This window comes from Mustela lutreola, chromosome 12 (assembly GCF_030435805.1).
Source record: "Mustela lutreola isolate mMusLut2 chromosome 12, mMusLut2.pri, whole genome shotgun sequence".
In the NCBI taxonomy this organism is placed as follows: domain Eukaryota; kingdom Metazoa; phylum Chordata; class Mammalia; order Carnivora; family Mustelidae; genus Mustela; species Mustela lutreola.
In genome coordinates, this window is record NC_081301.1 from 11,714,555 (window position 1) to 11,741,975 (window position 27,421).

General features: G+C 38.9%; 1 protein-coding gene and 1 non-coding gene across 4 annotated transcripts in view; both read left to right on the forward strand.

The window, feature by feature from the left end:
• The window catches only part of RC3H2 (ring finger and CCCH-type domains 2), a 53,275-nt gene that overhangs the window by 20,212 nt on the left and 5,642 nt on the right, over positions 1-27,421 (forward strand). The window contains exons 5-20 of one of the 3 annotated variants that reach the window (XM_059141347.1): positions 1,174-1,349; positions 5,390-5,590; positions 6,070-6,202; positions 6,317-6,435; positions 7,778-7,890; positions 15,187-15,495; positions 20,419-20,633; positions 21,440-21,873; positions 22,485-22,655; positions 24,698-24,844; positions 25,171-25,384; positions 25,818-25,902; positions 26,174-26,255; positions 26,340-26,474; positions 26,736-26,843; positions 26,941-27,070. In XM_059141347.1, the coding sequence (XP_058997330.1) occupies positions 1,174-1,349; positions 5,390-5,590; positions 6,070-6,202; positions 6,317-6,435; positions 7,778-7,890; positions 15,187-15,495; positions 20,419-20,633; positions 21,440-21,873; positions 22,485-22,655; positions 24,698-24,844; positions 25,171-25,384; positions 25,818-25,902; positions 26,174-26,255; positions 26,340-26,474; positions 26,736-26,843; positions 26,941-27,070 (2,772 nt within the window). Of the gene's footprint in view, positions 1-1,173; positions 1,350-5,389; positions 5,591-6,069; positions 6,203-6,316; positions 6,436-7,777; positions 7,891-15,186; positions 15,496-20,418; positions 20,634-21,439; positions 21,874-22,484; positions 22,656-24,697; positions 24,845-25,170; positions 25,385-25,817; positions 25,903-26,173; positions 26,256-26,339; positions 26,475-26,735; positions 26,844-26,940; positions 27,090-27,421 lie in introns of all 3 variants that reach the window. The other 2 variants (XM_059141345.1, XM_059141346.1) reach the window with 2 other exon arrangements.
• Positions 5,873-5,983, forward strand: LOC131813403 (small nucleolar RNA SNORD90). Its single transcript, XR_009346803.1, has one exon. It is a non-coding gene; the product is annotated as a small nucleolar RNA SNORD90 (small nucleolar RNA).

Consider the following 27,421-nt stretch of genomic DNA (forward strand, 5'->3'; position numbering starts at 1 on the left):
TTTATTTACTTTGTTTGCCCTTATCCTCTTTTCTGAGCTATTTGAGAACAGGTTGCATATTTCAGTGCCCCATTATACCTTTATACTTCAATGTATTTCCTAAAAACAAGAATGTTTTTAAAGAATGTTTCCTAAAAACAAGAATTTCCTAAAAACAAGAAAAACAGTATGTTCATCAAATTAAGAAAATTTAACTTACATGCCGTACTAAAATCTAGTTTGTATTCCAATTTTGTCAATTATTCCAAAAAATGTCTTTAATGGAATTTATTTTCTTCCAGAATACATTCCAGTCCAAGATCATTTATTCTATTTATTTGTCATCTCTTTTTAGTCTTCCTTAATCTGGAACCATTTTTCATCCCTTCTTTGTCTGATGTTGGTGTTCTTGAAGAATACAGGCAGTTTTTTTTTTTTTTTTTTAAGATTATATTTATATTTGTTAGAGAGAGTGCATAAGCAGGTGAAGAGGGAGAAGCAGGCTCCCCACTGGGCCAGGAGCCTTACCTGGGGCCTGATTCTAGGACCTAGGATCATGACCTGAGGTAGACAGACGCGTAAAGAGCTGAGCCCCCCAACTGCCGTGAAATAACAGGCAGTTATTTTATTAAAAGTTTCTTAATTTGAGTTTGTCTGATATTCCCTCATGATTAGATTAGATTCAGATTATACTGATTGTATACATCCCTGGCTGGAAAACAACATAAATTAATACTTTCTTTAGGTATTGCATCTGCAGGGTAATCATGTGCAAAATTGTTGTCAGGCAAAGCAACAAGTCTCAAGCATCAAAGAAAAATTACCATTTACCATAAAGCTATTACGTGTCCTTTATATGTTATTTAGTATGTCAGAGTATTTCTATGTATTTTCTAAATGAGGATTGTTTCTTTGCACTATAACATTATTATTATCTAGTTGATTATTCAATACCTGCAGATAAGTTTTAAGTTCTGTTGACTTACGTTCTAAATGGTTGTTTAGTAGAAATTATATTTTGTTTGATTGCTTTTTAAGTAAACTGCATTTTTAATGCATGTTGTCCTCTTTATATGCTAATGAAATATAGACTGTGGATGATAATGGATGCTCATGAACCTAATGTCCCCCCAAAAAACTGGCAGATGTGATCTGCAGGGTTTCTTATTTATTGTGAATTCATGTTTCTTCTAGCTATGCAAGAAGAGGCCTTGAAGCTGGTATTGCTAGCATTAGAAGATGGTTCTGCTCTCTCAAGGAAAGTACTGGTACTTTTTGTTGTGCAAAGACTAGAACCAAGATTTCCTCAGGCATCAAAAACAAGTATTGGTCATGTTGTGCAACTACTGTATCGAGCTTCATGTTTCAAAGTAAGTACCAAACAATTATCTAGACAGTCCATGCCTGTGTATGAGACAGAGGCTTTCTAAAATGGGGGTTAACCTGGTCTAGAGGATCCAGGAATGCAGAATGCTTCCAAGAGTTGGAAGGAAACTTTGTTTTACTTCTGCATTGCTTGCATCTGTGATACTGCCTCTTGAGCATAAACATAGGTGAAGGTGTCAGTAACACAAACCAGAGCGTAAGGAAGTAGTTTGGTAAACTTGACTCTCAGAATAATGAATGTAGGCTAAAGAAGTCTAATTCAAATGAATTTCCCATCTTAAAAGGAAAAACTCTGTAAAAATACATAAAAGGTTGGTAAATGTTTCCATTTCCTATTACTATTTTTATTTTATTCCTTGTTATTAGATTATGACCTTTAATCTGAAGATGGCCTATAATGTTGCCTTCAGGACAAGAGAGTGAAAAGTTGAGGTACATGCCCCACTCTGCATTTAGGAGGTGTGATTTTTTTTTTGGTATGTTTTGTTTTGGTGAAGAAGACGGAAAAACCCCAAGATATTTAGAAACGTGGTTGCATTGTCTTATAGACTTGTGAGTGATTACAGGTATCGAGAGTGGTGGAAAGTAGGCTGAATCCTTGGAAGTTTCTGTGAGTTAGAAGAGAAGGGGTTGCTGGCTGGATCTTGAGAAAGGCCCGAAGACTTGGAATTGCAAAGGTCCGTTGGCTTTTGTAAAAGTAAAACATCAAAATTCAAAAGCCAAAGCTATTTTGCTGGTTTTACAGTCTAAGAGTGAAAACAGTAGAGACAAAAAAGTTTTTTCAGCAGATTGCTTAGTTTGAAATAACAGGTAATTGCTGATGGAAATATGTTCAAATGAACTCACTTATCTCCATTAATGAGGCTTGGACACTATCTCCTTGACAGTTACAGTGCTTGATTTTGTGTCCTTTAGGGCAGCAATAGAAATTAATCCCTGGTTCCTCACATATTATGTTTTTGGCTAAGCAACCAAATTACAGACATCATTTATCATTCTGAAGTGACTGACTAGGTTCTCACACTGTGTATTCGTGACTTAATGTGTTTTTTTCTCTCATAGGGATCATACTATGATTTGTGGTTTATGATAGTCATACATCTACAGTTGCTACAAATATCTGACATTTGAATAACACTAGTATAAAAAGTGATTTCAATTTTATACTCTCATTTCATCCTCACTGACCCCTAGTTTAAAATGTTGAAGCAGTGTTTAGATTAATAAAAAGATATCATACTGACAACTGCCAAAAGGCCTCTCTTGGGTGTCATTTACTTTAGTAAAATCACCATTGTCAAAGCTCTTTCCTTGATTTTATAGGCTTAGAGATGTGAACTTTGTGGATGCATACAGTAGAATCTTTCCTCAGGAACAGAACACCCTTACCAAGGTCACCCACAATGGATGATTAGTTTTATTAATTTGTAATGAGAAGTGCAGCTCTCACCTTAAATCATCATATTATAGATATTTTTCTGCCAAAGAGTATCAAGCCTTTGCTTGAGTAGCATGGAATCAGCACAAGGGGAAGGGGAGTTACTGATTCCAGCATGTGGTGCAGTGAATCCCAGCTGATGATCTGCATCAGAATTATCAATGGGGTTTGTTGTTGTTGTTGTTGTTTTTTAAATCAATCAATTAATTAATTATTTTAAAGGGAGGGAGGTAGAGCGGGGAAGGGAGGGGAACTGGGGAACTGGGAGGGAGAGGGAGGGAAGAGGAGGAGCTGCCCCTGTGCAGGAGCTCAGGAATGCCCCGTGGGAGACTGGCAGGGCAAGGGCTGCTGTTTTTTTTTTTTTTTTTTTTTTTAAGATTTTATTTGTTTATTTGACAGAGTGAGAGAGATCACAAGTAGGCAGAGGCAGACAGAGAGAGAGAGGGAAGAAGGCTCTCTGCTGAGCAGAGAGCCCAATGTGGGGCTCTATCCCAGGACCCTGAGACCATGACCTGAGCTGAAGGCAGAGGCTTAACCCACTGAGCCACCTAGGTGCCCGTATCTATGGGATTTTTAAAAGTATACATTCCTCGTCCCATTGGTAGATATATTCTGATTTGGTGTATCTCATGTGGGACTTGAGCATTCATGCATACTTTTTAAATTTGTGGTCTTCAAAGCCAGGAATTGTGATTACCTGAAATTGAAGTTTTTAATGCTTCACAGGTGATTTTGATGCATGGTAGTGAGAACTTTAATTTGACCAGCTCTTTTAGCCACTTGGGTCTGTTTTACTACTCAGGTGAACAGATGCTTAGACTGCCTACTAGGCACCCTGTAGCCTATATGGTAGTTGGATGAGTGCTACTGTTGTCTGATGCTTGGGCTTCTTTCTTCTATTTTTTAGGTTAATAATTCTTTCTTTTGTTTTCTCAGTGTTTCTTTAGGTAGGTTAGGGTAGAATATAGATTTTTATGACTTCTAAGTTATATACTCTGCTCTCTCTTAAATTATACCTATGATTGTGTTGTTTAGAATTTTGGGTGTCCCATACTTTTCTATAATGTAATTACATATTCCCAAAGAGATTTTGAACTGATACTATTAATTCTCAGATGATAACTTGATTTTCCCATCTTCATATTCTTGGGGTCATATTATTGTTGTCTCATTTGACAGCAACAGAAATAGCCGGTGAGTTGGTTTGGAGGTATTTTCATTTTGCCACTGAGGAAATCATGATTTTGAACAGTTTAAATGATTTGTCCAGTCTGAGTTTCAGAGTCTGTACTAGTCCTAGGTATTCTGAATCCTAGCCAAGTTTCAAATTTCATTATGCAAGTTTTAGATAAATGATATCATTTATTGTGGAAATTATCTAGTTATACATTTGCATGTTTGGAGAATTAGACCATTTCAGTAGGGTATGTGAAACTGTAAGCTTTTGAATTTATGTTTTTTAAATTACTTAAGTCAGGTATAAATTAAGGCTGTATAAATATCCTAATGATCATTTTTGTATTGATAGAAAATTTCTGTTTTTCCTCCAAAGATTTTATTTGTTTATTTGAGAAAGTGAGAACACAAGAGGGGTGAGGGACAAAGGAAGAAGCAGACTCACTACTGAGCAGGGAGCGCAATGTGGGGGTCAGTCTGGGACTAGGGGATATGACCTGAGCTGCAGGCAGATGCTTAACCAACTGAGCCACCCAGGTGCCCTGATAGAAGATTTCGTAATCATCATGTGACAGTGCTAATATATGTCTACCCATTGGCTGGAGTGATTTGTCATTCCTCTGCTTAAAGGTCCTCAGTGGCCGACGCCTGGGTGGTTCAGTGGGTTAAGCCGCTGCCTTCGGCTCAGGTTATGATCCCAGTCTCAGGGTCCTGGGATCGAGTCCTGCATCAGGCTCTCTGCTCAGCAGGGGGCCTGCTTCCCTTCCTTTCTCTCTGCCTGCCTCTCTGCCTACTTGTGATCTCTCTCTGTCAAATAAATAAATAAAATCTTTAAAAAAAAAAAAAAGTCCTCAGTGGCTTCCCATTCCCTTCAGCGTAATATATGAACTTCTCACCACAGTTTTTAAGGCTCTCTGATTCTTCTCTAGACTCTATCATAGCCTTCAATTCTGTGTGCTTTGCTCTTTCATTTTTCTGTTTCACCACTTGCTACTGTTGTTAGGATTCTGTTTCTTACCTGGAAACTCCATTCATTCGTCAAGACTCAGTTTACGTGGCCTTCAAGTAGGGAAAGCCTTCTCTCTTATCCCTTCCTTCTCGCCCAAGTCAGATTTAATTGCATCTCCTTTATGTTGCTATGGAGCATTATAATAGCATGTATACTATAATTTTCTGTTTAGAAGTGTCTTCTCTATCAGTTCCTGTGTTCATTGAAAGAAATCAAAACTGTGTGCTGGGTTATGTAAGTTCTGTTTCATTCCAAAAAGAATTTGTGATGAGGATAGTCTCTTCATTTCACCTTCTTTTGTCTGGTATCTGGTATCTCTACTCTCCCCACAAAAAATTCTTTGGAGAAGCAGGGAGAGCAGACCAATTCGGATGGCCTTTTTTTTCTCCGTTCTCTTTTAGGTTACCAAAAGGGATGAAGACTCTTCCCTGATGCAGCTAAAGGAAGAGTTTCGGAGTTACGAAGCATTACGCAGAGAACATGATGCCCAAATTGTTCATATTGCTATGGAGGCAGGACTCCGTATTTCACCCGAGCAGTGGTCCTCACTTCTCTATGGTGACTTGGCACATAAATCACACATGCAGTCTATCATTGATAAGGTTTGTGAAATTAGTGATGTTTGTTTTATATCCTTGCTCTTACTTAGAAGAGCATTCCAATGTTCTAAAGGAACTAAAGAGACAACTAGTTGGAGAGTCCTATGTTTTTAAATATCCGACTCTATATTATTTTATTTCTTTTTATTATTTTTTTAACTTTCAAAATAAGTGACAGGAGGCAGTGGGGAAGCACATACAGGGTAGTAGCATAAAAGCAACCTGGCTTTCAGAGTCTGTGGTTAATCTGTGTTTTGACCCCAGAGAACGAATATGGCTTATAAGAAGTAAGGTTTCTAAGTGTCTAATGATGAATTTCATAGGGCAGATTCTGAGGTGAAAATTTCATTCATCATTGATACTCCTACTATGGAATCTGAAGACACTTGAAAACTTGTTTAGTATGTTGACTGAATAAAGCACTGGAATACAGATGTGTCATGAGAACCAGAGTAAAAGCCATCCTGTTTTCTGTTTGGTAGCTGCAGTCTCCAGAATCATTTGCAAAGAGCGTCCAGGAATTGACAATTGTTTTGCAACGGACGGGTGACCCAGCTAACTTAAATAGACTGAGGCCTCATTTAGAACTTCTTGCAAACATAGACCCTAATCCAGGTATGTGAAAAAATATTCAGTTGCTTACACTTTTTCTACCCTTGAGGTAAATAACACAAGAGAATTACTGCTAACAAATTCTTCCCCCCCCATCCCCTTGACGGCTTATTTTAGATGCTGTTTCGCCAACTTGGGAGCAGCTAGAAAATGCAATGGTAGCTGTTAAAACAGTGGTTCATGGCCTTGTGGACTTCATACAAAATTATAGTAGAAAAGGCCATGAGACACCTCAGGTAAGCACATACATTGCACTTCTGACAGCTGTTGCCTCTAACAGAGGTTCATCCTGAACATCTTGAACAAGCTTTTCAGTTAATGGACTTCTTACATGACTGTGCTCTTTTAGGTTTCTTTTATCTCTGTTCTTTCGGGAGAAACTCGAATTTTAGTATGCCTGACAAATAATTTCTAGCACAGCAACTATTGGGAGAGTATCTTGAACATGAGTTCACTGTCACTGTTTTTGACGGAGTATAAATCAATGATTCTTTCCAGACATTTTGCCTAATTCTTCTCTAATTTAGGGAAATTGTTACTTTTTTCTCAATTGCTCTCATACAAATAAATCTGTTTGTAAATGTGTGGAGTTTGAATTTTTAAAATACATGTACTTTTGAAGAAGTTGTTTAAGGTATAATCTTTTATTCTAATAATGATGCCCATTTATTAGGTCACTGTGAGCCAAGTTCCTATATTTGGTTTTTTATTTATATGATTTCTAATCCTCACAGCCACCTGCAAGATAATTGCTGTTCCTAAGCTGAAGTTTAAAGAGGTTAAATAACAAATCTAAGGTCCTGGTGGCAGTAAGTGACAGAGCTGGGATCAAATCTCCTCAAAAATGATCTTTTCACTCTTTTACCCTTATTCTTTTGGAAAACATTGTAATATTCAAACATTAACTGACGGATAAATGTTTCATCATCATTTAGGTCCCAGAATTAACAATGCCATCTTAAATTTTGATGCAGTTATGATGAGGTTCTTATATTTTGCCGCATTGTTTTTATGAACTTAAATAGCTCCAAGCCTAAGAAGAAAGTTGTACCCTCAAGCTGACAAATAATTTGGTTTTATAAATTTTCACGTTCAGTGGAAATCATATTCTACCTCTTCTGGAAAAGTTTAAGTGGACAAAGCTTATGGCCTTTAAATGCTTTTTTTTTTTTTTTTTTAATAGATTTTTTTTAATTAATTTTTTATTTTTTATAAACATATATTTTTATCCCCAGGGGAAAGCTTATGGCCTTTAAATGCTTTTTAAATCATTTGTTTTCGTATCATTTTAAGACAGCAATAAATTGAGGAGAAAATCTTTTATTTTTGTAGGCATATATTGCCTGACAAATAAATAGACGTAACATTTGAACCAGGTTCATATACTCCTCAGAAGGAATATTTAAAACAGCAGTTCAGAGCTACCCTATGTAATGCCTAATGGGAAATGGTGGAATGGCAGTTGTTTCAGCACAAGAATAACCTCTCTACCCTGAAAAAGAACTAAAGCGGTTAATCATAAAATTCTGAAATCCCAAGAGTCCTCACTTTTCCACACACTGATTTTCTTTTTTGTAGCCTCAACCAAACAGCAAATACAAGACTAGCATGTGCCGAGATCTGCGTCAACAAGGAGGGTGTCCCCGAGGAACAAACTGTACTTTTGCCCATTCTCAGGAAGAGCTTGAAAAGTAAGTTACAGAAATTCTTTTTCAGATGGGTTTAATTTGGGGTCATTATGAAAGTGTCCTATGTAGTCTTAAAGTTTGTGGTGGGTTTCACAGATGTGATTCATTGTAGAGTTCCTTAGATTGCAAGATAATCTTTTCTTTTGAAACTATACCTTTTTGCTTCTGGGAGCAAGAGTAACATGATAAGTGATTTAGAACCTTATTCAGGGGTCATACTTTAGATCACTATTTCGCTGGAATCCATGTTTTTGCTAAGCACCTGTGCAGAACAAAAACACCCCTCCATGCAATCTTACTTCTGCTCAGGTTCAACTGAAGCAAAGTCACAGGTAAAACAGTACAGCAGATACATTTTCTTTTTATGGCTTTTGGTCTCTTTATATGTATTGTCCAAGTTTCTGGGGTTTTTTTGTTGTTGTTTTTGGGTTTTGTTTTTTTTTTTTTTAATATTTTATTTATTTATTTGAGAGAGAGACAGTGAGAGAGAGCATGAGCGAGGAGAAGGTCAGAGAGAGAAGCAGACTCCCCATGGAGCTGGGAGCCCGATGCGGGACTCGACCCCAGGAATCCAGGATCATGACCCGAGCCGAAGGCAGCCGTCCAACCAACTGAGCCACCCAGGCGTCCCGTTTTTGGGGTTTTTTAAAAGATTTTATTTATTGAGAGAGAGAGCAGGAGCTGGGGAGAAGGGTAAAGGGAGGAGCGGAAGAAGCAGTAGTAGCTGTCCCGTTTCCCCTCCCCCTGAGCCCGGAGCCCATCGTGGGCCAGGTCCCAGAACCCTGAGATGATCTGAGTCAAAGGTGAACACTTAACCAACTGAGCCATTCAGGTGCCCCTGTTCTGTTTCTTAACCAAAACATTCATCATTGAGATCTTGCCAAAAATTGCTTCCAGCCTTTCTATCGAATCAACCTGTGTATCAACTCTTAATGGACATTTCTTGTTTTTAGACACTTTAAGCTCAAGTTGAGCTGATTTTCTCCTCCCATATATCCTCTCCCACCTTTCATTCTGCTCTCCCTCTGGGTACCCTGTCCAGCCAGCTACACATGCCATGTTAAAGACACCATCATTGTCACCTTTCTCTCACCTACTTATCTTAGTCAACGAGTCAGTTCAGCTTTCTGCCTGGGTGTTCATTTCTGAACTCTTCTTTCCAGCCTTATATTCCAAATTATCATCCCCTTTTCTCAGTCTGCCATTGCCTCCTAACTAGTCATTTTAGAGCTGTTGTTGCCTATCCCCAAACCCATCATTCCGCACAAAACAAGGAGAACTTTATATATTAAGCTCATTGCAAATAATAAGGAGGGGTTTCTCATTATCCTGTGGATCAAGTTATAAAATCTAGATTGTGGGCCCTGCATCATCATCTACCATCTTTCTGATCTCATCACAGTGCTCCCAAATTGTATTCTGTACTCAGACCACGCTTTCCTTCTGTCTGTCTCTGGAATGCAGAATGCTCCTTCCCACCTTAGGTCTTCTATGTCATGCTATTCCTTGGGGCCTTGCCTTTGGAGCTTTTCTTTCACTCTTTGAGGGGATCTTCCCAATATTACATACTAAACCAGGTTCTTCTTTGTCATGCTTATCGGTAAATTTTAGTGGTTGGCAAACTTTTTTATGTCAAGGTCCAGATAGTAAATATTTTCACTTTGGTGGATCATGCAGTGAACTGTCAAAACCACTCAGTTCTGCCGTTGTAGCAGAAAAGCCACCAGAGTGCATAAAACGAGCATAGCTGTATACTTTATTTACAATGAACAGGCAGTTTTGGGCCACAAGAGGTAGCCTGCTGACCTCTGATCTATTGACTGTCTGCCTTGTTGCAGTGTAAGCTCAATGGACTGTATCTGTCTTGTTGATTACGGTCGCCTCTCCTCAGTTGCTAGCACTGGCCTCTGTACCTAATGAGCTCCACAGCAGCAGCAACATGATAGATGATACATGTGTGTGCATTAAAAAGAAGAGAAGAAACATGGTTCTCTTTTTTTCCCCCTACTGGAAGAGCCTAGAGAGGTTGCAGGAGTCCTCTGCTGTTTGCACCCAGTCTAAGCAGCTCTGTGTACAGAGTTTTACATCAGGCTGTTTTTTTGAGACTCTAGGAGATCTGTTGAACCTGCCCGTACCTGAAATAGAGCTTCTTAGCTAAAGTAGAACTTTTTAGGGGGCCTTGCATAAGAGTACTTGGATTTAACAAGGTCAGAGGAGAAACTGATTTCATTGCCCTTCCACCCATAACTGGTGCCCCAGCTGAAAAGCCATTTCACCTCTTACATCTTTAAGCTGGTTTTCTACTTTCCATCTCCATTACCTACTTCAGAATTTTATTATCTCGTCTGAAATTATAATAGTAGTAGTATAAAAATAATAATTATAGCCAAATTAACTGGTCTCTTTGGTGTCAGGTACCATTTTTAGTGTTTCACCTGCGTTTACCCAATTTATCTATTTAGTACTCTACTGGCCTTTAACCTGGCATCTATGTTCAACCTGGCTATTTTATTGCTATCCAGATTTTCTTTTGCAAATAAGCATCTAATCATGTCCATCTTCTGCTTTACATTCTAAATTGGTTCCTTAGTGTATCATAGGATCTGGTCCTAATGTAGCTTTCCAGCCTTATTCTACCTTTTGCGGTCTTTATAATTTTAAGGTACATCTCATTAGTCACTGTTCACTACTACATAAATTCTTTCAGTTTTTCCCATGTTGTTCCTCTGTATCATATGCTTTTCTCTTTTCTATTTGGAGAGCACCTGTTCCTTATCAAACTCAGATGTCAACTTCCTTCTGAGGACTTCTTGACTGCCCAGGCAGAGTTAGTTGCTTTCTTTTCTGTGCTGATGTAGTGCTTTATCCTTTATAAAGTCCAGTTCTCTTCTCATATTGCAGCTATTTATTTGCAGGTTTGTATTTTCACTGGACTTCAATTATCCTATAGGTAATTAATCTTGATATTTTTTGCCCTTAGCAAGTATCTGATACATATATTTGGTATATTTATGTTGAAAGAACAAATAATCTACAATTCATATTTCCACCCAGCCTTACATTCTTTGTTGCTGTGTGAAAAAAAGAAGAAAAAACAGGATGGTACAAAGGATTGAGGAAGTGGAAGATGTCACTATCCTATTGGCTAAAAAAATACATGTTGCTACCTATAGAACCTTTGTCTTATTTCATGTAGTACACCAGGAGAAAACATTCATTTTACTTAAAATTAATTTTACTCCAGCCTGCTTTCACTACTGTGCATCTCTCTCTTACCAAACTTAATGTAAATTCCCAACAATCTCCTAAAAATAAATATTTATGTGAATGTATCTTAGAACGTAGAGTATTAGAATCATGTTTTCAAGAGTTGCTACATTCTGGAAAGTGTCAAAAGTCTGGGATCAATCAGTTCAACAAATATGTATAAAAATGATTGTTGAGTGCTAGGTACTATTTGAGGGGCGTTTAGTGGAGGAAGAGGAACAGTAAACATGTAAACACAATTTCAGTTACTGATAACATACTTTAAGAACGTCTGAGGTAGAAAAAATTTGGCATGCGTGGGAACTACAAACAAGACCAGTGTGTCTGGAAGATGGAGAACGAGAAGAATGACATAAGATTAAAGAGGTAGGCAAGGGCCGGGTCTTACTGGCTTTATGGACCACGGTGAGGCATTTGGAAGGTGTTGTAGGGTTTTATTCAAATGCAACAAAGAAGTTTTTTTAAGTAAGCTCTTTGCCCAACCTGGGGCTTGAGCTCAGGAGCCTGGTCAGATCTAGTCTCATTTTCTACCAACTGAGCCAGCCAGCCACCCTGCAACAATGAGATTTTAATTTTGTCTTAGAAATGTCACTAAATGTCCGCATGGCTGGAGACCAGTTAAACTACTACAGTGGTTCAGGCACAAGATTGGTATCTTCGTCCTAGGACCATAGTAATGGAAATGATGAAAAGTGGTCAGATTGGAGATGTATTTCAGAATTGAGGCTAATAAAACTGATAGATTGAATATGAACTTCAAAGAAAAGAGAAAAATCAAGAATGACTCAGAGGTTTGGGATCTGCATAACCAAGTACTGTATTTTACTTAGATGGGAAATGCTTTTGGGGTAGAAAATCAGTAGTTAGTTCTCTTGGCCATATGAAGTTAGAGGCTTACTCCACATTCATGCAGCAAATATTTATTGAACACCTAGTATGCACAGGCACTGTATAATGTGCTGAAAATAGAGATGTGGGTATGAAAGGCAAAAATCCTTGCTCTCATGGGGCTTACAGTGTAGTAGAGAAGATTGACATAATGCAAGTAAATAGAAAGCATAATACCTGGTACTGATCCATGCTGTGAAGAGAAATAACACAAGGTATGGAGAAAGGGAATGATTGGGAAGGGGGAGATTTTTTTTTTTTAGATTTTATTTATTTATTTGACAGAGAGAAATCACAAGTAGGCAGAGAGACAGGCAGAGAGAGAGAGAGAGGAGGAAGAAGGCTCCCTGCTGAGCAGAGAGCCCGATGTGGGACTCGATCCCAGGACCCTGAGATCATGACCTGAGCCGAAGGCAGCGGCTTAACCACTGAGCCACCCAGGCGCCCCAGGGGGAGATATTTTAGATTAGATGGTCTGGGGAGGTATCTCAGAGGATATGACATGTAAGGAGACACCTAAGTGAAGTGATGGTGCACTAGAAGAACAGATCGTTATAGGAAGTCTTTTCAAAGGCAGATGGGCTTGGGATCTGGGGCTCAAGTGGAGAGATGGGCCCTTGGTAGAACCCAACCGGCAAGATTGGCCTGAGTTAGGAGCAGGAGCTCTCTATCCCTTTTTTTGAGGAGCATGTAGTTAACAGATGCAGGAAGGTTACTGGAATTGGTGGTAAAAGAAGTATTCTCCTTTGGTTCTATTTTCTCTGTGAAGTGGGAGGCGGTATCATCAGTAGCAGAGGAGCTGTGGAGAGTGGAGGTGGAAAGGATGTTAGAGATGAGAAAGTGAGTTTAGTAGAGAAATGTATTAACATATTGCTTGGCCATTTTAAATAATTGATCATAATTTTGAAGGGAGTCTAGAAAGCATGATGGCATGGTTTTTCTCCACAGCATTCAGCTGCTGAGGAGAAGGCCCAGAATGAGAGATTAGGGTTTTACCAGGTGAGTTCAACAGGGGGAGTGAGCCAAGGGAGTGGAAGATATTTACAAGGGAGGAATTAATGGCAGATAGTGGATTCAAAGCTGAGTAAGGCAGGGAGTGAATACTTCAGGGAGCTCAAAGATGATTTTAAAAGAATAGGAAACAATTAGCTTTTTTCAAGTGTGAGGTCCAGACCCTAAGTCCAAGTCTTTAGCTGCCTAGTTGTTAGAAGTCCAATATGTATCCTGACTTGTCACTGACTTAACCTCCCTTAGTTGAGGTTTTACTTCTTATACCTCTTCTAAGATAGTCACAGTCACAACTTTGTGGAGGAAGCAGGCTTCCTGCTGAGCAGAGAGCCAGATGCAGGCTCGATCCCAGGACTCTGGGACCATGACCCGAGCTGAAGGCAGAGGCTTAACCCACTGAGCCACCCAGGCGCCCTCTGCCAGAGTAATCTTAAGGATAGCTGAGATTTGTCCTTTGAGGACGGGAAGCAAGGGGTAACTGGGTATTTTGTGCAAGAACCTTTTGAGGTGAAGAATGAAGAGTAGGTTTCAGAGAGCATGTTGAGGAAAGTGCAGGCCTCTCCGCACTACCAAATGGCCTTTCTAAAGTAGACATTTACTCCCCTCTTCATAATTAGTGGCCCCCCAGAATCTCTGAGATGACATATATAAACTGGCTGTAATCTCTTCTTCTTTTTTTTTTAAGCTTTGTGTTCTGTCACTGCACTCTCAGCCAGTCTCATGTGGGGACACTTGGCTTTATTGAGCTCCCACATGCCTGTCAGAGAGAGAGAGGGAGAGAGTGTGTGTGTGTGTGTGTGTGTGTAAGTGTAAGAGAGAGAGAGAATGAGAGAGGGAGGGAGAAGAGCAGGATTGAGTAATGAGGCTGTTTATAGATACTGAGGGACTGAAAGGGAGGCTATTATGGAGGCATTGCTCATCAATAACACTACTTATATTTAATTACCATATGTTTGATTGTATAACATTAGTATCAGACTAATTTAGGCATATGTAATTATGACTGCAAATGTGTGTAGTTGTTTTCTATTCATGTAACAGTTGTTCCTCACTTTAAAGTATTAGAAGAAACATTGACTAGGACTACATTAGAATGAAGTTTTTGAACTGTACAAGTGGAAACAAATTTTCTTTTCTTTTTTTTTTTTTTAAAGATTTTATTTATTTGACAGAGAGAGAGAAATCACAAGTAGGCAGAGAGGCAGGCAGAGAGGCAGGCAGAGAGAGGGGAGAAAGCAGGCTCCCCGCGGAGCAGAGAGCCCGACGCAGGGCTCGATCCCAAGACCCTGGGATCATGACCTGAGCTGAAGGCAGAGGCTTTAACCCACTGAGCCACCCAGGTGCCCCGGAAACAAATTTTCTTAAATGGACTTCAAGATCAGATTGCTGTATATATTAAGAGTGTTATGTCTGTGGGGCGCTGGGTGGCTCAGTGGGTTAAAGCCTCTGATCTCTGTCTGTCAAATAAATAAATAAAATATTTAAAAAATAAATAAGTAAATAAATAAATAAAGGTCTTATTTATTTATTTGACAGAGTTCACAAGTAGTCAGAGAGAGAGGGAGAGGCAGGCTCCCTCCTAAGCAGAGAGCCTGATTCAGGGCTCAATCCCAGGACCCTGGGATCATGACTTGAGCCAAAGGCAGAGGCTTTAATCCACTGAGCCACCCAGGTGCCCCAGTATCATAATTTTTTAAAATATATATAATACTCTCAACAATTTGGTAATAACAGAATTTTGTCAACTTTTTCATCCCTTTTTTCATTCGGCATTGCTAAATAAATTTGGTATGGTTCCTTTCATTTTTTGTATAGTATACTTTATATTCCAATTATGTAAAATTTTCAAAAGGATCTCTTCTTACACCCTCAAAAGGCTTCTTTGAATACATGTGTATTGTGCTTGCTATATTAACTATGTGCCCACATACATGTATGTGTGTATGTGAGGCATATATATTTTCATGTGGCAGCTATCACAGCAGAGTTTGATGTACGCTGTATGTGATATTTAGCTGAAGAAACTTCTTTAAAGCTGTTCCTCCTATTTAAGTCTTTTCCAATTGTCCTTTTTTTCTCCCTTCAGAGTAGGATGTAGTGAAATATTCACCGATATGTTGATTGTTTTTGAAACAGGTATCGATTAAGGAACAAAAAGATCAATGCAACTGTAAGAACATTTCCTCTTCTAAATAAAGTTGGTGTAAACAACACTGTCACAACCACAGCCGGAAATGTCATTTCTGTCATAGGAAGTTCTGAAACAACGGGGAAAATTGTTCCAAGTACAAACGGAATTTCAAATGCAGAAAACAGTGTTTCCCAGCTAATCCCACGTAGTACTGACAGTACGTTAAGAGCTCTGGAGACTGTGAAGAAGGTGGGGAAGGTTGGCACTAATGGTCAGAATGCTACTGGGCCTTCTACAGAGTCTGTCACTGAAAAGTAAGTATTAGGTAAAAAATGGTTACTTTGAGTTTTTTAGAAATGCATGAGTATTTTTATTTACCCTAAGGGAAAACAGTTAATCAGAATTTTTATGCAGAATGTTTCACATTAAAGAAAGCACTAAATACCAAAAAATTTGAGTTCTAGTCCTGGCTCTGCAGTTGAATAGCTCTGTGGCCTTGGAAAGTCACTTCATCTCTGGGTTTTGTTTTCCCTGACTATAAACTGAAGAGGCTGGATCAGAATTGGGTTGTTTTTTTTTTTCACACTTAAACTTCCTTGAACTTTGGGGTCGAGTCCATAGAAGTGCCAAAGGGAAACTAAGTAAAAACCTAAGCAAGGTGAGATGCTGAGCTTCCAGCCTCCAGACTCTGCTACAGTCAAAACAGTTCCTCTCTGTACTCCATAACGATGTGTGGTAGTTAAGAGGGTACTCTTGGCAGCCAAACTCTCTGGGTTCAAAATCTGGCTTACTGTTTTCTAGCTGTTTGATCTTAGGCCAATTAATCTATCTTCCTCAGTTTACTCACCCATAAAATCTGTGCAGTAATAGCAACTGCTAGATATGTTGGTTGTGCAGATTTGTGAATTGTAAGTGTGGTGCTTTGAACAGTGCCTGCCAAATAGCACTCAATAAATATCTGTTGTTGTTGTTGTTGTTACCAATATTGTTGAGTCTCAGTGTAAGAAAGGGTTTTGGGGACGCCTGGGTGGCTCAGTTGGTTGGGCGGCTGCCTTCGGCTCGGGTCATGATCCCAGCATCCTGGGATCGAGTCCCATGTTGGGCTCCTTGCTCAGCAGGAAGCCTGCTTCTCCCTCTGCCTCTGCCTACCATTCTGTCTGCCTGTGCTCACTCTCTCTGACCAAAAAAAAAAAAAAAATGTTTACAAGAAAAGGTTTTGGTGCCTTAAGAAAAAACTTTCACAACTTTCTAACAATCTGAAAGGTTTCTTCTACCTCTAAAATCTCATGCTTTAGTATTTATTGTTTTAGAGTCTTAAAATCTGAGTTTTGAAGAAACCAGCCTTTTTGAACTGAAAGTTTTGTTAGGGACTGGTTAAAATAAGATTATTAGATTGAGAGGCTGGCATCAGATTATGGAGACCTTGTGTTACATGTGTGTTTTGAAAATGAGCTTTTGAAGGGTTTTGGCAAGGTCATGTAGAGCTGTTTTATATCATACAGTGGGATGTATTCAGCTATAAAAAAGGAGTGAAGCCCTAGTATATACTATAGCATGAATGAACCTTGAAAACTATGTTAAGTGAAAGAAGCTAGATATAAAAGGCCATATATTGCAGAGTTCCATCTATGTCATTGTCCAGAAGAGTCAAATCCGTAGAGACAGAAAGTAGATGAGTGGTTGCCAGGGGCTGGGGAGTGAATGCTAACAAGTAGAGATTTCTCTCAGGGCTGATGAAAGTGTCTCGGGATTAGATGGTGGTGAGGGTTGTTGTACAACCTCGGGAATATACCAGAAGTCACCAAATTGTGTGCCTTCAAAGGGTAAATTATATCTCAGTTTTTTAAAAATGATGAAACTAGGGTAAAAACTTTAAAAAAAAATCTAAATTAGTCATTTATTGGGGCGCCTGGGTGGCTCAGTGGGTTGAGCCGCTGCCTTCGGCTCAGGTCATGATCTCAGGATCCTGGGATCGACTCCCGCATCGGGCTCTCTGCTCAGCGTGGAGTCTGCTTCCTCCTCTCTCTCTCTGCCTGCCTCTCTGCCTACTTATGATCTCTCTCTGTCAAATAAATAAATAAAATCTTTAAATAAATAAATAAGTCATTTATTCATTCAGAAATTATGAATGTTCCATGTGCCCAACACCAGCCAGTTGGTGAAAATGTAATGAACATGAACTAGATAATACTACTTCCTGCTTCTAAGATGGGTCTTATAGTATGGTTTGGTAGGCAGATGTAAACAGACCATATAATATATTCTGACCGGTACTATAATGGAGTTGTGTTCCAAGTATTATTAGAACACACAAAAAAAGAATACCATTCTGCAGGGAGTTATTGTGGAAGGCTCCTTAGAGAAGACCTAAACTAGTTCCAAAAACATGGACTGTTGGGAAGGAAGGACTCCTCAGTACAGGAAGCAGCACAGGCAAAATCCTGTACACAGGAGAGGCATGCTGCGGAAGAGCCTGGAATCCTGAAAGTCCTGTAGGCTACAGATGTAGGAGTCTAGCTGTCTGACTGGAGGATGACTAAAGATTAGCATTTTCCTTAAGTCTGATTTTTACAGATAGCTTGCAGGATCTCATGAGGCTATGAATGTTGTCATGGATTTTGATACCTTTTTGCTGACAAGTCTAAAAATTTGCCATTTCAAAGTACTTAGCCAAGTCTTATAGTGTATAACATTTTGGGGGGTTTTTTGCCTTTTTTTTTTTTTAAGATTTTATTTATTTGTCAGAGAGAGAGAGAAAGTACAAGCAGGCAGAGTGGGAGGCAGTCTCCCCGCTGAGCAAGGAGCCTGATGTGGGACTCGATCCCAGGACTGTAGGACCATGACCCGAGCCAAAAACAGAGGCTTAACCAACTGAGCCACCCAGGCGTCCCGTGTATAACATTTTGATATGGAAGGACCAGATACCCTGTGTTAAGCTCATTGCATAGTGCCTGGAATGTGTTCAGTAATTGCTCAATAGGAGTTAGTGTATAACTGCTATAAGGAAATCCTAATCATTTTCCTGTTGCCTTTATTTAACTGCAAAGAATAAGCATAGCCCTAAAATATCTTTAAACTGTAAGTCAGTAAATTTGTATCTACTATTATTCTCCAACAGTTCTGTAGTTATCTTCATTTTACACATAGAAGTAAACATCTGCTAGACTAATCTGCTGTGTTAGACTAAAAGGCAGCCCATACTCCTTGTTTATATTCTAGCTTTAAAAGGGTTTCTCTAGTTTGAGAAAAACCCTCTAATCTCCTTGGGATGCAGCATACTGAATTCCTGCATCATTAACAAGTACATTTTCTGGAGCTACCACATATCTAACCTCTGCTAAAGTTGGACTTTTTTTTCTTCTTTTAAAGATTTTTATTTATTTGAGAGAGAGAGAGCACACAAGCAGGGGAAGGGGCAGAGGGAGAGGGTAAAAGCAGACTTCCCACTGAGCAGGGAGCCCAATGCAGACCTTGATCGATCCCAGGACTCTGGGATCATGACCTGAGCTGAAGACAGATGCTTAACCAACTGACCCATCCAGGTGCCCTAACGTTGGACTTCTTTTTTTTTTTACGTTGGACTTCTTAATAGGACCTAAGAAAGCCATGATGAGATCCGCTGGGGCTGATTGCTTGGTGACTCAACAAAGAAAATCCTTTGTTAAAAAAATAATAATAATAAGCTTATTTATTCAGTTTATGGGTAACCATATATTGGCATTTTGATCACCCACTAGTTACTTACTGACTACCTACTATGTGGCAAGAACTATTTCATTTGTTTAAGAGATATTACTGAGTAACTACTGGGTGCCAGGAATTCTTCTAAATATAACAGTTAACAAAACTCTGGAGAGATAACAGTTAACAAAATGGACAAAAATGGGGCCTCTGGTGGCTCAGTTGGTTAGGCATCCAACTCTTGATTTTGACTCAGGTCTCAAGCTCAGGGTTGTGAGATTGAGCGCCATGTCAGGCTCCATGCTGAGTTTGGCGCCTGCTTGAGATTCTCTCTCTCTCTCTGCCCCTCCCTGCCAAAGGAAAAAATGGCCTCTTCTTGGGGAGTTTACATTTCAGAATGTCTACCTAGCTCTTAATAGAACAACCTTTGTTTCATATGTCTGTCTTCTTTGTCCCAGAGAATTCTGGTGGACTACAGTGGGCCCTTGAACAACATAGGGGTTGGAGGTGGCAACCCCTGTGTAGTCCAAACTCTGAGTACAAGTTTTGATTTACCAAAAATGTAACTATATTAATAGCCTACTCTTAGCTAGAGGCCTTATTGATGACATATAATCAATCAACATAGATTTAGTAGGTTATAGGTACTATATACTGTATTCTTTCTCTAAAGTTAGCCAGAGAAAAGGGAATGTCATTCAGAAAACATAAGGAGGGATCCCTGGGTGGCTTAAGTATCTGCCTTCGGCTCAGGTCATGATCTTGGGGTCCTGGGATTGAGCCCTGCATTGGGCTCCCTGCTCATCAAGGAGCCTGCTTCTCCCTCTGCCTGCAACTCCCCCAGCTTGTGCTCATGGTCGGTCGGTCTCTTTCTGTCAAATAAATTAAAAAATCTTAAAAAAAAAAAAAAAAAGAAAGAAAAAAAGAAAAGAAAAAGGAAGGAAGGAAGGAAAGAAAAAACATAGGGAGAGCTGCCTGGCTGGCTGGCTCAGTCAGTAAAAGCTGCACCTCTTGATCTGGGGTCAAGAATTCGAACTTCATATTGAGGGTGGAGTTAACTTAAAAAAAAGTAAAAAAAAAAAAAAAAAAAAAAAAGAGAGAGAGAACATAAAGAAAGTACATTTACAGGACTGCATTAATTGAAAAAAGATCTGTATGTAAATGGACCTGTGCATTTCAAACCTGTGTTGTTCAAGGGTTAACTATATCATTCCTGTTGAGAACTTCTTGAACAGTAATTTTTTTTTTTAATTTCCTCTAGGAAAAAATCCATTGTTTAAGAATGAGTAAAAGGGGATTGATGGGTCACTTTAGTGCCTGAGATATGTTTGCATTTCTTTTTGCCTTTCTCAGAATATGAGAGCTGTTACTATGATTCTATGAATGAGCAGTGGAAGGTGGCAATGAAATTCATTGCCTAATTCTTCACTATGGAAGTATCTAAAGTTTTTCCTATTATTGGTTTCATTATATAATTTTATGAAAAATTCCTACTGAGGAAGACAGTAGTTACAGACAGTGATTTATTCTTTGTTCTTGATAAATTATCTCTCCAGTAAAATTGGCTCTCCACCCAAGACTCCTGTAAGTAATGTAGCGGCTACCTCAGCTGGGCCTTCTAATGTTGGAACAGAGCTGAATTCTGTGCCTCCAAAATCCAGCCCATTTATAACTAGAGTACCAGTATATCCTCAGCATTCTGAAAACATTCAGTATTTTCAAGATCCAAGGACTCAGATACCCTTTGAAGTCCCACAGTACCCACAGACAGGTAAGTAACTTTAGATAGTTTTAAGAAAAAAAAAGAAACTATAGTATAACATGTGTTGTCCTTAGATAAGCAAGTGAATCACTTACCTAGAATATGTACATTAAGAAATTAATTGGGGTGCTGGGTGGTTCAGTTGGCTAAACATCTGGCTTTTGATCTCAGCTCAGGTCTTGATCTCAGGGTCATGAGTTCAAGCCCTGTGTTGGGCTCCATGCTAGGTATGGAGCCTACTTTAAAAAAAAAAAAAAAGAAAGAAAGAAAGAAAAGAAAATAATCCTTTGGACTAAGTTTTCTTTCTGCCCTAAAAATCGATATTCTACATGCCAAAAGTTTTAAGATTATCCTTCTCATGCATCAGATGAATGGACTTCAGGGAGTTTTGTGAATCCTTTTAAATAGTTTGTAGAATGTTTGGTTTATATATACTTAGGTATAATTTTGGAAAGACAGTGCACAACTTAACGCAGATTTTGAAAGGTCTTTAATCTCTGCTCCCCTAAAGTAATGAGTCAATAATGTAACTAACTACTTAATCCAAAACCTGCGGCAATAGATGCCCTAGAAGGAAGCTTACCAGCCTTCTATTAATAGCTCTGTCTTGGGTTTTTGAGGAGCAGTTTAAGAAAATAGTGAACTTCAGTGAATTTTCATGTAGTAGTGTCTTGATTTCTTTCTAAAGCAGGGGTAATTAAGTAAGGTTCAGAACTTACTTTCTTTTCTCACAAAGCTACTTTAGACTTAAACCTTTGTAAAATGTTGGATTTTACTAAGATTACGTTAAATATTCCTCTTTTCTGATTTTCAAGGGTACTACCCACCACCTCCAACGGTACCAGCTGGTGTGGCTCCCTGTGTTCCTCGCTTTGTGAGGTCCAGTAATGTTCCAGAGTCCTCCCTCCCACCTGCTTCTATGCCATATGCCGATCATTACAGTACATTTTCCCCTCGAGATCGAATGAGTTCTTCTCCTTACCAGCCGCCTCCTCCGCAGCCATATGGACCAGTTCCCCCAGTACCTTCTGGAATGTATGCTCCTGTGTACGACAGCAGGCGCATCTGGCGCCCACCTATGTACCAACGAGATGACATTATTAGAAGCAATTCTTTACCTCCAATGGATGTGATGCACTCGTCTGTTTATCAGACATCTTTGCGAGAAAGATATAACTCATTAGATGGGTATTATTCCGTGGCTTGTCAGCCACCAAGTGAGCCAAGGACAAATGTGCCTTTACCAAGGGTAAGTGATGATGGAAATAGGAGAGTGCTACTGTAGTGTAGTGGGTAAGAGCCTGCTGTCACACTTGGTGTCATACCACCCAGGTATAGGTTTCTGGCTCCTCCACTTAGGAACTGTGTGACTTACAGAAGTTGCTTGACTTCTCTGCATCAGGTTTCTCACATTTGGTAGCAGGGATAGTAGTACCTACCTCATAAGGCTGTTGTGAGGATTAAATCAGAAAAACAAAGCCCTTAGAACTGGACCTGATACATATTAATGCTCAATAAATGTTATGCTTGGATAGGAAACTATCCTATGATGGGAAAGTAAAAAGAACTCTCCAGAATAGAAGGGCAGGGCCTATTTTCAGTATCCCATGCACTTAGAAATGACTTCCCTAAACCAGAAAAACTGAGTGCTCAGATACTACTTTTAACATCACTGGACTCAGTATTAACCCTTTCCTTTAAATGTGTGAACAGACTAAGGTGACTTCCTTACGGTATCTTTTTTTTTTTTTTTTTGGTCCCGATGATATAATAAACTGTTAACATTATTTCCACACAGCATAGTTACATTTATTTACTGCTCCCTAGATGATTAAGATTGTTTCTTTTATCCCCCCTTAGGAACCTTGTGGTCATTTGAAGACCAGTTGCGAGGAGCAGATAAGAAGAAAGCCAGAGCAGTGGGCACAGTACCACACTCAGAAAGCAGCTCTTGTGTCTCCAACTCTTCCTGTGGCAACACAGTCACCAACACCACCTTCTCCTCTATTCAGTGTAGACTTTCGCACTGACGTAAGAAAGGTCTTAATCACTTGACGTTGCAAGGACAGATCAGACACCTGACGTCAGGGCACTCCTTCAAACCAGTCTTAGCTGTGGTGGCCATTTTGTAGTGGTTTGGTGTACAGTCGAGTCTGCTTAGTTCCGTGAACACTGAGTATGTAGTGAGCCCTGCAGCTAGGCGTTGGCAGACTCCGGAGACCGTGAAGTCACAGTCCTCTTCCCACCAAGAACTGGAAGTCTTCCCAGCAGTGTAGTTCTTAGTATTTTTCTGGTTTTAATTTAATAAGATTTATATCTGCCATTTATTGAGCACCTACTTGTGCCAGGCACTGTACTAAGCATTTACATAATGTTTATTTAATTCTCACAAAAATCTTAGGGGGCAGGTATTAAATCTGTATTTTTTTAAGGAATCTTATTCAGAGAAATTAATTTGTCCAGGAAGTAAATTCATCCTGTAAGTAGCTGGGATTGAAGTCCTAGTCTAGCAGAAGCATTTCTTCCCTACTTTACAAAAGGTGCAGAAATGCCTACTGTTTTATTTGTACAGTTTTACATCACTGTTAACTGTTGTTCTTCTCACAAAACAAGTTTTTGTACTAGGATCAATTCAGTGTGCCCTGTGGTTTTCAGTACTTCTATATGTAGAACAAACCATTACTTTTTGAAATTTCTCTAGTTGGGTTTATTTCCCATTTCTATAGGCTCTCATATAAAAAACTCTTTAAAATTTTACTGTGAAAAATTTCAAATGCGTAAAAAATAGAGAGGATAGTAGATAATAAACCCCATGTACCCATCACCGCTAATTATATACTCAGCCAGTCTTGTTTCATTTGTATCCCTTCTTCCCTCTGGGTTATTTTGAAGTAATCCTAGACATCATATTTTCTTGTCCATAAATATTTCAATAAAACATTGAATTTTTAAACTAGATCCAAATTTCTCATCAAAGTTAGACTTTTTTTAGGGTGCCTGGGTTGCTCGGTTGGTTAAGCATCTACCTTCGGCTCAGGTCATGATCTCAAGGTTCTGGGGGCGAGCCCCTTATTGGGCTCTCTGCTCAGTGGGAAGTCTGTTTCTCTGTCTGTCCTTCCCCCCGCCACTGTTCTTTCTCTCCAGTAAATAAATTTTTTAAAAAATCTTTGAAAAAAACTTAGACTTCTTCAAAGCAGCTGAACATCTTGACAGCAGTGTAATAAAGTTGCCACTTGCTTCATACAAAAATATATTTACACTTTTTTATATTATGCTTTAAGAAATAAGTATTTCCCTGAGGAGCCTGGCTGTAGAGCCTATGACTCTTGATCTTGGGGTCGTGAGTTCAAGCCCCACATTGGGGGTAGAGATTACTTTGAGAAAAAAAAAAAGTATTTTGTTGACACTCAGCTCCGCTGCTTCCCAGCAGTATGACTTCAGATAAGTAATTTAACCTTTTTTGGCCTTGGCTTTCTGTATCTGTACAATCAGTAAACTAGATTTAGTGATTATTACAACTTTAATATTTTGATCCTATAATAATTCTGACAGTCCCTTTAAAATTTGCCCACTTTTTCTTCTAATTCCAAAGAGCTGCCTTTGAGGTTTTTGGGTTTTTTTAAATTTAATCCTGCATGGTTCATCAGTTATATTCCCATATTTTTAATATTGGTCTCTTCTCAGGAGAATGATAAACTGGTACTACAGGCTGTGGTTTGTGTATGTGTTTTCTTTTGCTTTTTTCAGTTTTTGGAGCACCTGGTCTACGTTTGAGTCATGCTGTAATTTTTTGTTGATTGGTTTTGACAGTAGCAGTCAGGGGTTTCTTATGAGTACTGAAAGGACACAGTAAAAAGAGAATTCATTCTCTTTTCTTCTAATGAATAATGTAAACACAAAGAGTATAGATACTACTTGTTACTTATGACAGTTTTTTATATTAATTATTGAAGGTTTAATTGTTCACTGTGAAGTCCTGTATATTCTATAATTGTTACTTTGTATGAGTTACATGTTTGTAAGTTTAAGATTTATACTAATTAACTATGCCTTTTTTTTTTTTTTTTAATCAGTTCTCTGAGAGTGTGAGTGGTACAAAATTTGAAGAAGATCATCTTTCTCACTATTCTCCCTGGTCTTGTGGCACCATAGGCTCCTGTATAAATGCCATCGATTCAGAGCCCAGAGATGTAATTGCTAATTCAAATGCTGTATTAATGGTATGATTTGTGGGGGGCAGGAGGATATCATGCATGTTGACTCAAGTTTTAGAGTGATTGAGTGCTTTCATCTTCATATTGTTGCTATATAACTCCTAAGTAGCAGAGTTACATTTAGGTAAGTCTGAGATAAATTGCATTTGATGTTTAAATTATTTGAGCATAGTTTAGTTGTTTAAAATAGATGTTGGACTACCACTGACATCTATAGCTAGTGTTAAATTTACCAGAAAACTTAATTACATGTCTTTTGAAAGCCTATATCTATATTACTAACTGAAATAATTGCTAGCAGTCCCTTTATTGATTTTCTTTGGTTTATGTAGGACCTGGACAGTGGAGATGTTAAGAGAAGAGTGCATTTATTTGAAACCCAGAGAAGGACAAAAGAAGAAGACCCAATAATTCCATTTAGTGATGGACCTATCATCTCAAAATGGGGTGCAATTTCCAGATCTTCACGTACAGGTTATCATACCACAGATCCTGTCCAGGCCACTGCTTCCCAAGGAAGTGCCACTAAGCCTATCAGTGTATCAGGTAATCCCCCTTACTAATACTGATATGTTCTAACACTGTGCTTTTTAAACCTCATTTTGTGAGGTACCGAACATTTCCTTCCATTAATAATCACAGGAAGCTCAGATTTAAAGCGTTTAGCCTGGAGAACATGGCTGGCTGGATAAAATAGGGTGGTTTTTTTTTAAGATTTTATTTATTTGACACAGAGAGAAAGAGTGAGAGCAGGAACATGAGCAGGGAGAGGGAGAAGCAGGCTTCTTGCTGGGCAAAGAGCCTGATGTGGGGCTCCATCCTAGGACCCTAGGATCATAACCTGAGCCAAAGGCAGATGCTTAACAGCTGAGCCATCCAGGCGCCCCTAAAATAGGGATCTTTTCTTAAAAATATATGTTCATATTTATATACTAATTTTTCACTTTTGTGATCATTGTTTTTTTCTGCATTTCTGTAGATTATGTTCCTTATGTCAATGCTGTTGATTCAAGGTGGAGTTCATATGGTAATGAGGCCACATCATCAGCACACTATATTGAACGGTAATTAGTTACTCTTAATTCTCCTGGATTCTCTTCTCAGACTGTATGTTCTCCTCAGAGTATAGTTCCTACCTCCCCAATTATTCATGAAGTATGCTCTGATGATTTTAGCTATATAACAAATTTCTGAAAAAAATAATTTACATTTGGAATGACAACTGAAACTCTCAGGGTTGATCCATTACTGAAAACATGCATGGCATATGGCCATATGGCTTTAGTTGCTTCATCAGTTTCTTTTTTATAACTGTAAACGTGTTTCTCTTTAAAGGGATAGATTCATTGTTACCGATTTATCTGGTCATCGAAAGCATTCCAGTACTGGAGACCTTTTGAGCATTGAACTTCAGCAGGTAGGCTCTGTGTTGCTCAGCTTTGAGTTTTTAAAAAATAAAATGGTGGTTGGAAGCTAATTTTATTTTTTTTCTTTACTGTAGGCCAAGAGTAACTCACTGCTTCTTCAGAGGGAGGCCAATGCTCTGGCCATGCAACAGAAGTGGAATTCCCTGGATGAAGGCCGTCACCTTAGCTTAAATCTTCTAAGCAAGGAAATTGAACTGAGAAATGGAGAGGTAAAGAAACCGAACCTCCCACCTTCATACTTAATATATTGGCTTTTTGCTGTTGTGTTGGTTTCTGCCATTACTTAGTACATGTTAGTGTGCCTTTTTCTGGTGGATGATTGCTTTTAAAACTCAGAATAGAAATAAAATTGTAGTACCAGATTATTTTATTATTCAATCAATTATTTCAATCTTTGGGATTCCTATTTTAATCTAAAAGGGAACCCCCAGCTTCCACAGGTATAAAGTCATCATTTTTTTAAATTACAGAGTGATTATACAGAAGATACAAGCGATACTAAGCCTGATAGGGATATTGAGTTAGAGCTTTCGGCACTTGATACTGATGAACCTGATGGACAGGCTGAACAAATTGAAGTAAGTACCACAATTATATATTGAGGAGGCTTTATTCCATTGGAAATGAAAGTACAAAGTGCCTTCATAGTGAAGGATTAATGTTTTATTTCCTTAGGAGATCCTGGACATACAGCTTGGTATCAGTTCTCAAAATGATCAGTTGCTGAATGGAACAGCAGTGGAAAATGGGCATCCAGTCCAGCAGCACCAAAAGGAGCCGCTGGAGCAGAAGAGACAGAGTTTAGGTGAAGACCATGTGATTCTGTGAGTGTTAGACAGATAATTCCTCACCAATGGACATAGGCTGTGAATATTGAAAGAAAAACAGATACAGTATTAAATGCATTTTTGGCTTTATCGTATGAGGGGAAGACCCTATGTAATAGGACAATGACTGGGTCAGTCTGGATTTTTAGGAGAGAAGAGGTAAATTTGAATTGACAAAGTAGCCCATTTAAGTCGCCTGAAACTTGATTTTTGTTCGGTTAAAGTTTGTCCCTGTGCTCCAACATCAGGCCTTACTTTCTCAGTCTGGTATGCAGTCTTCCAGATGGCAAAATGGAGAATTAAAACCTAGATGTAGGATTTCCCTTTTT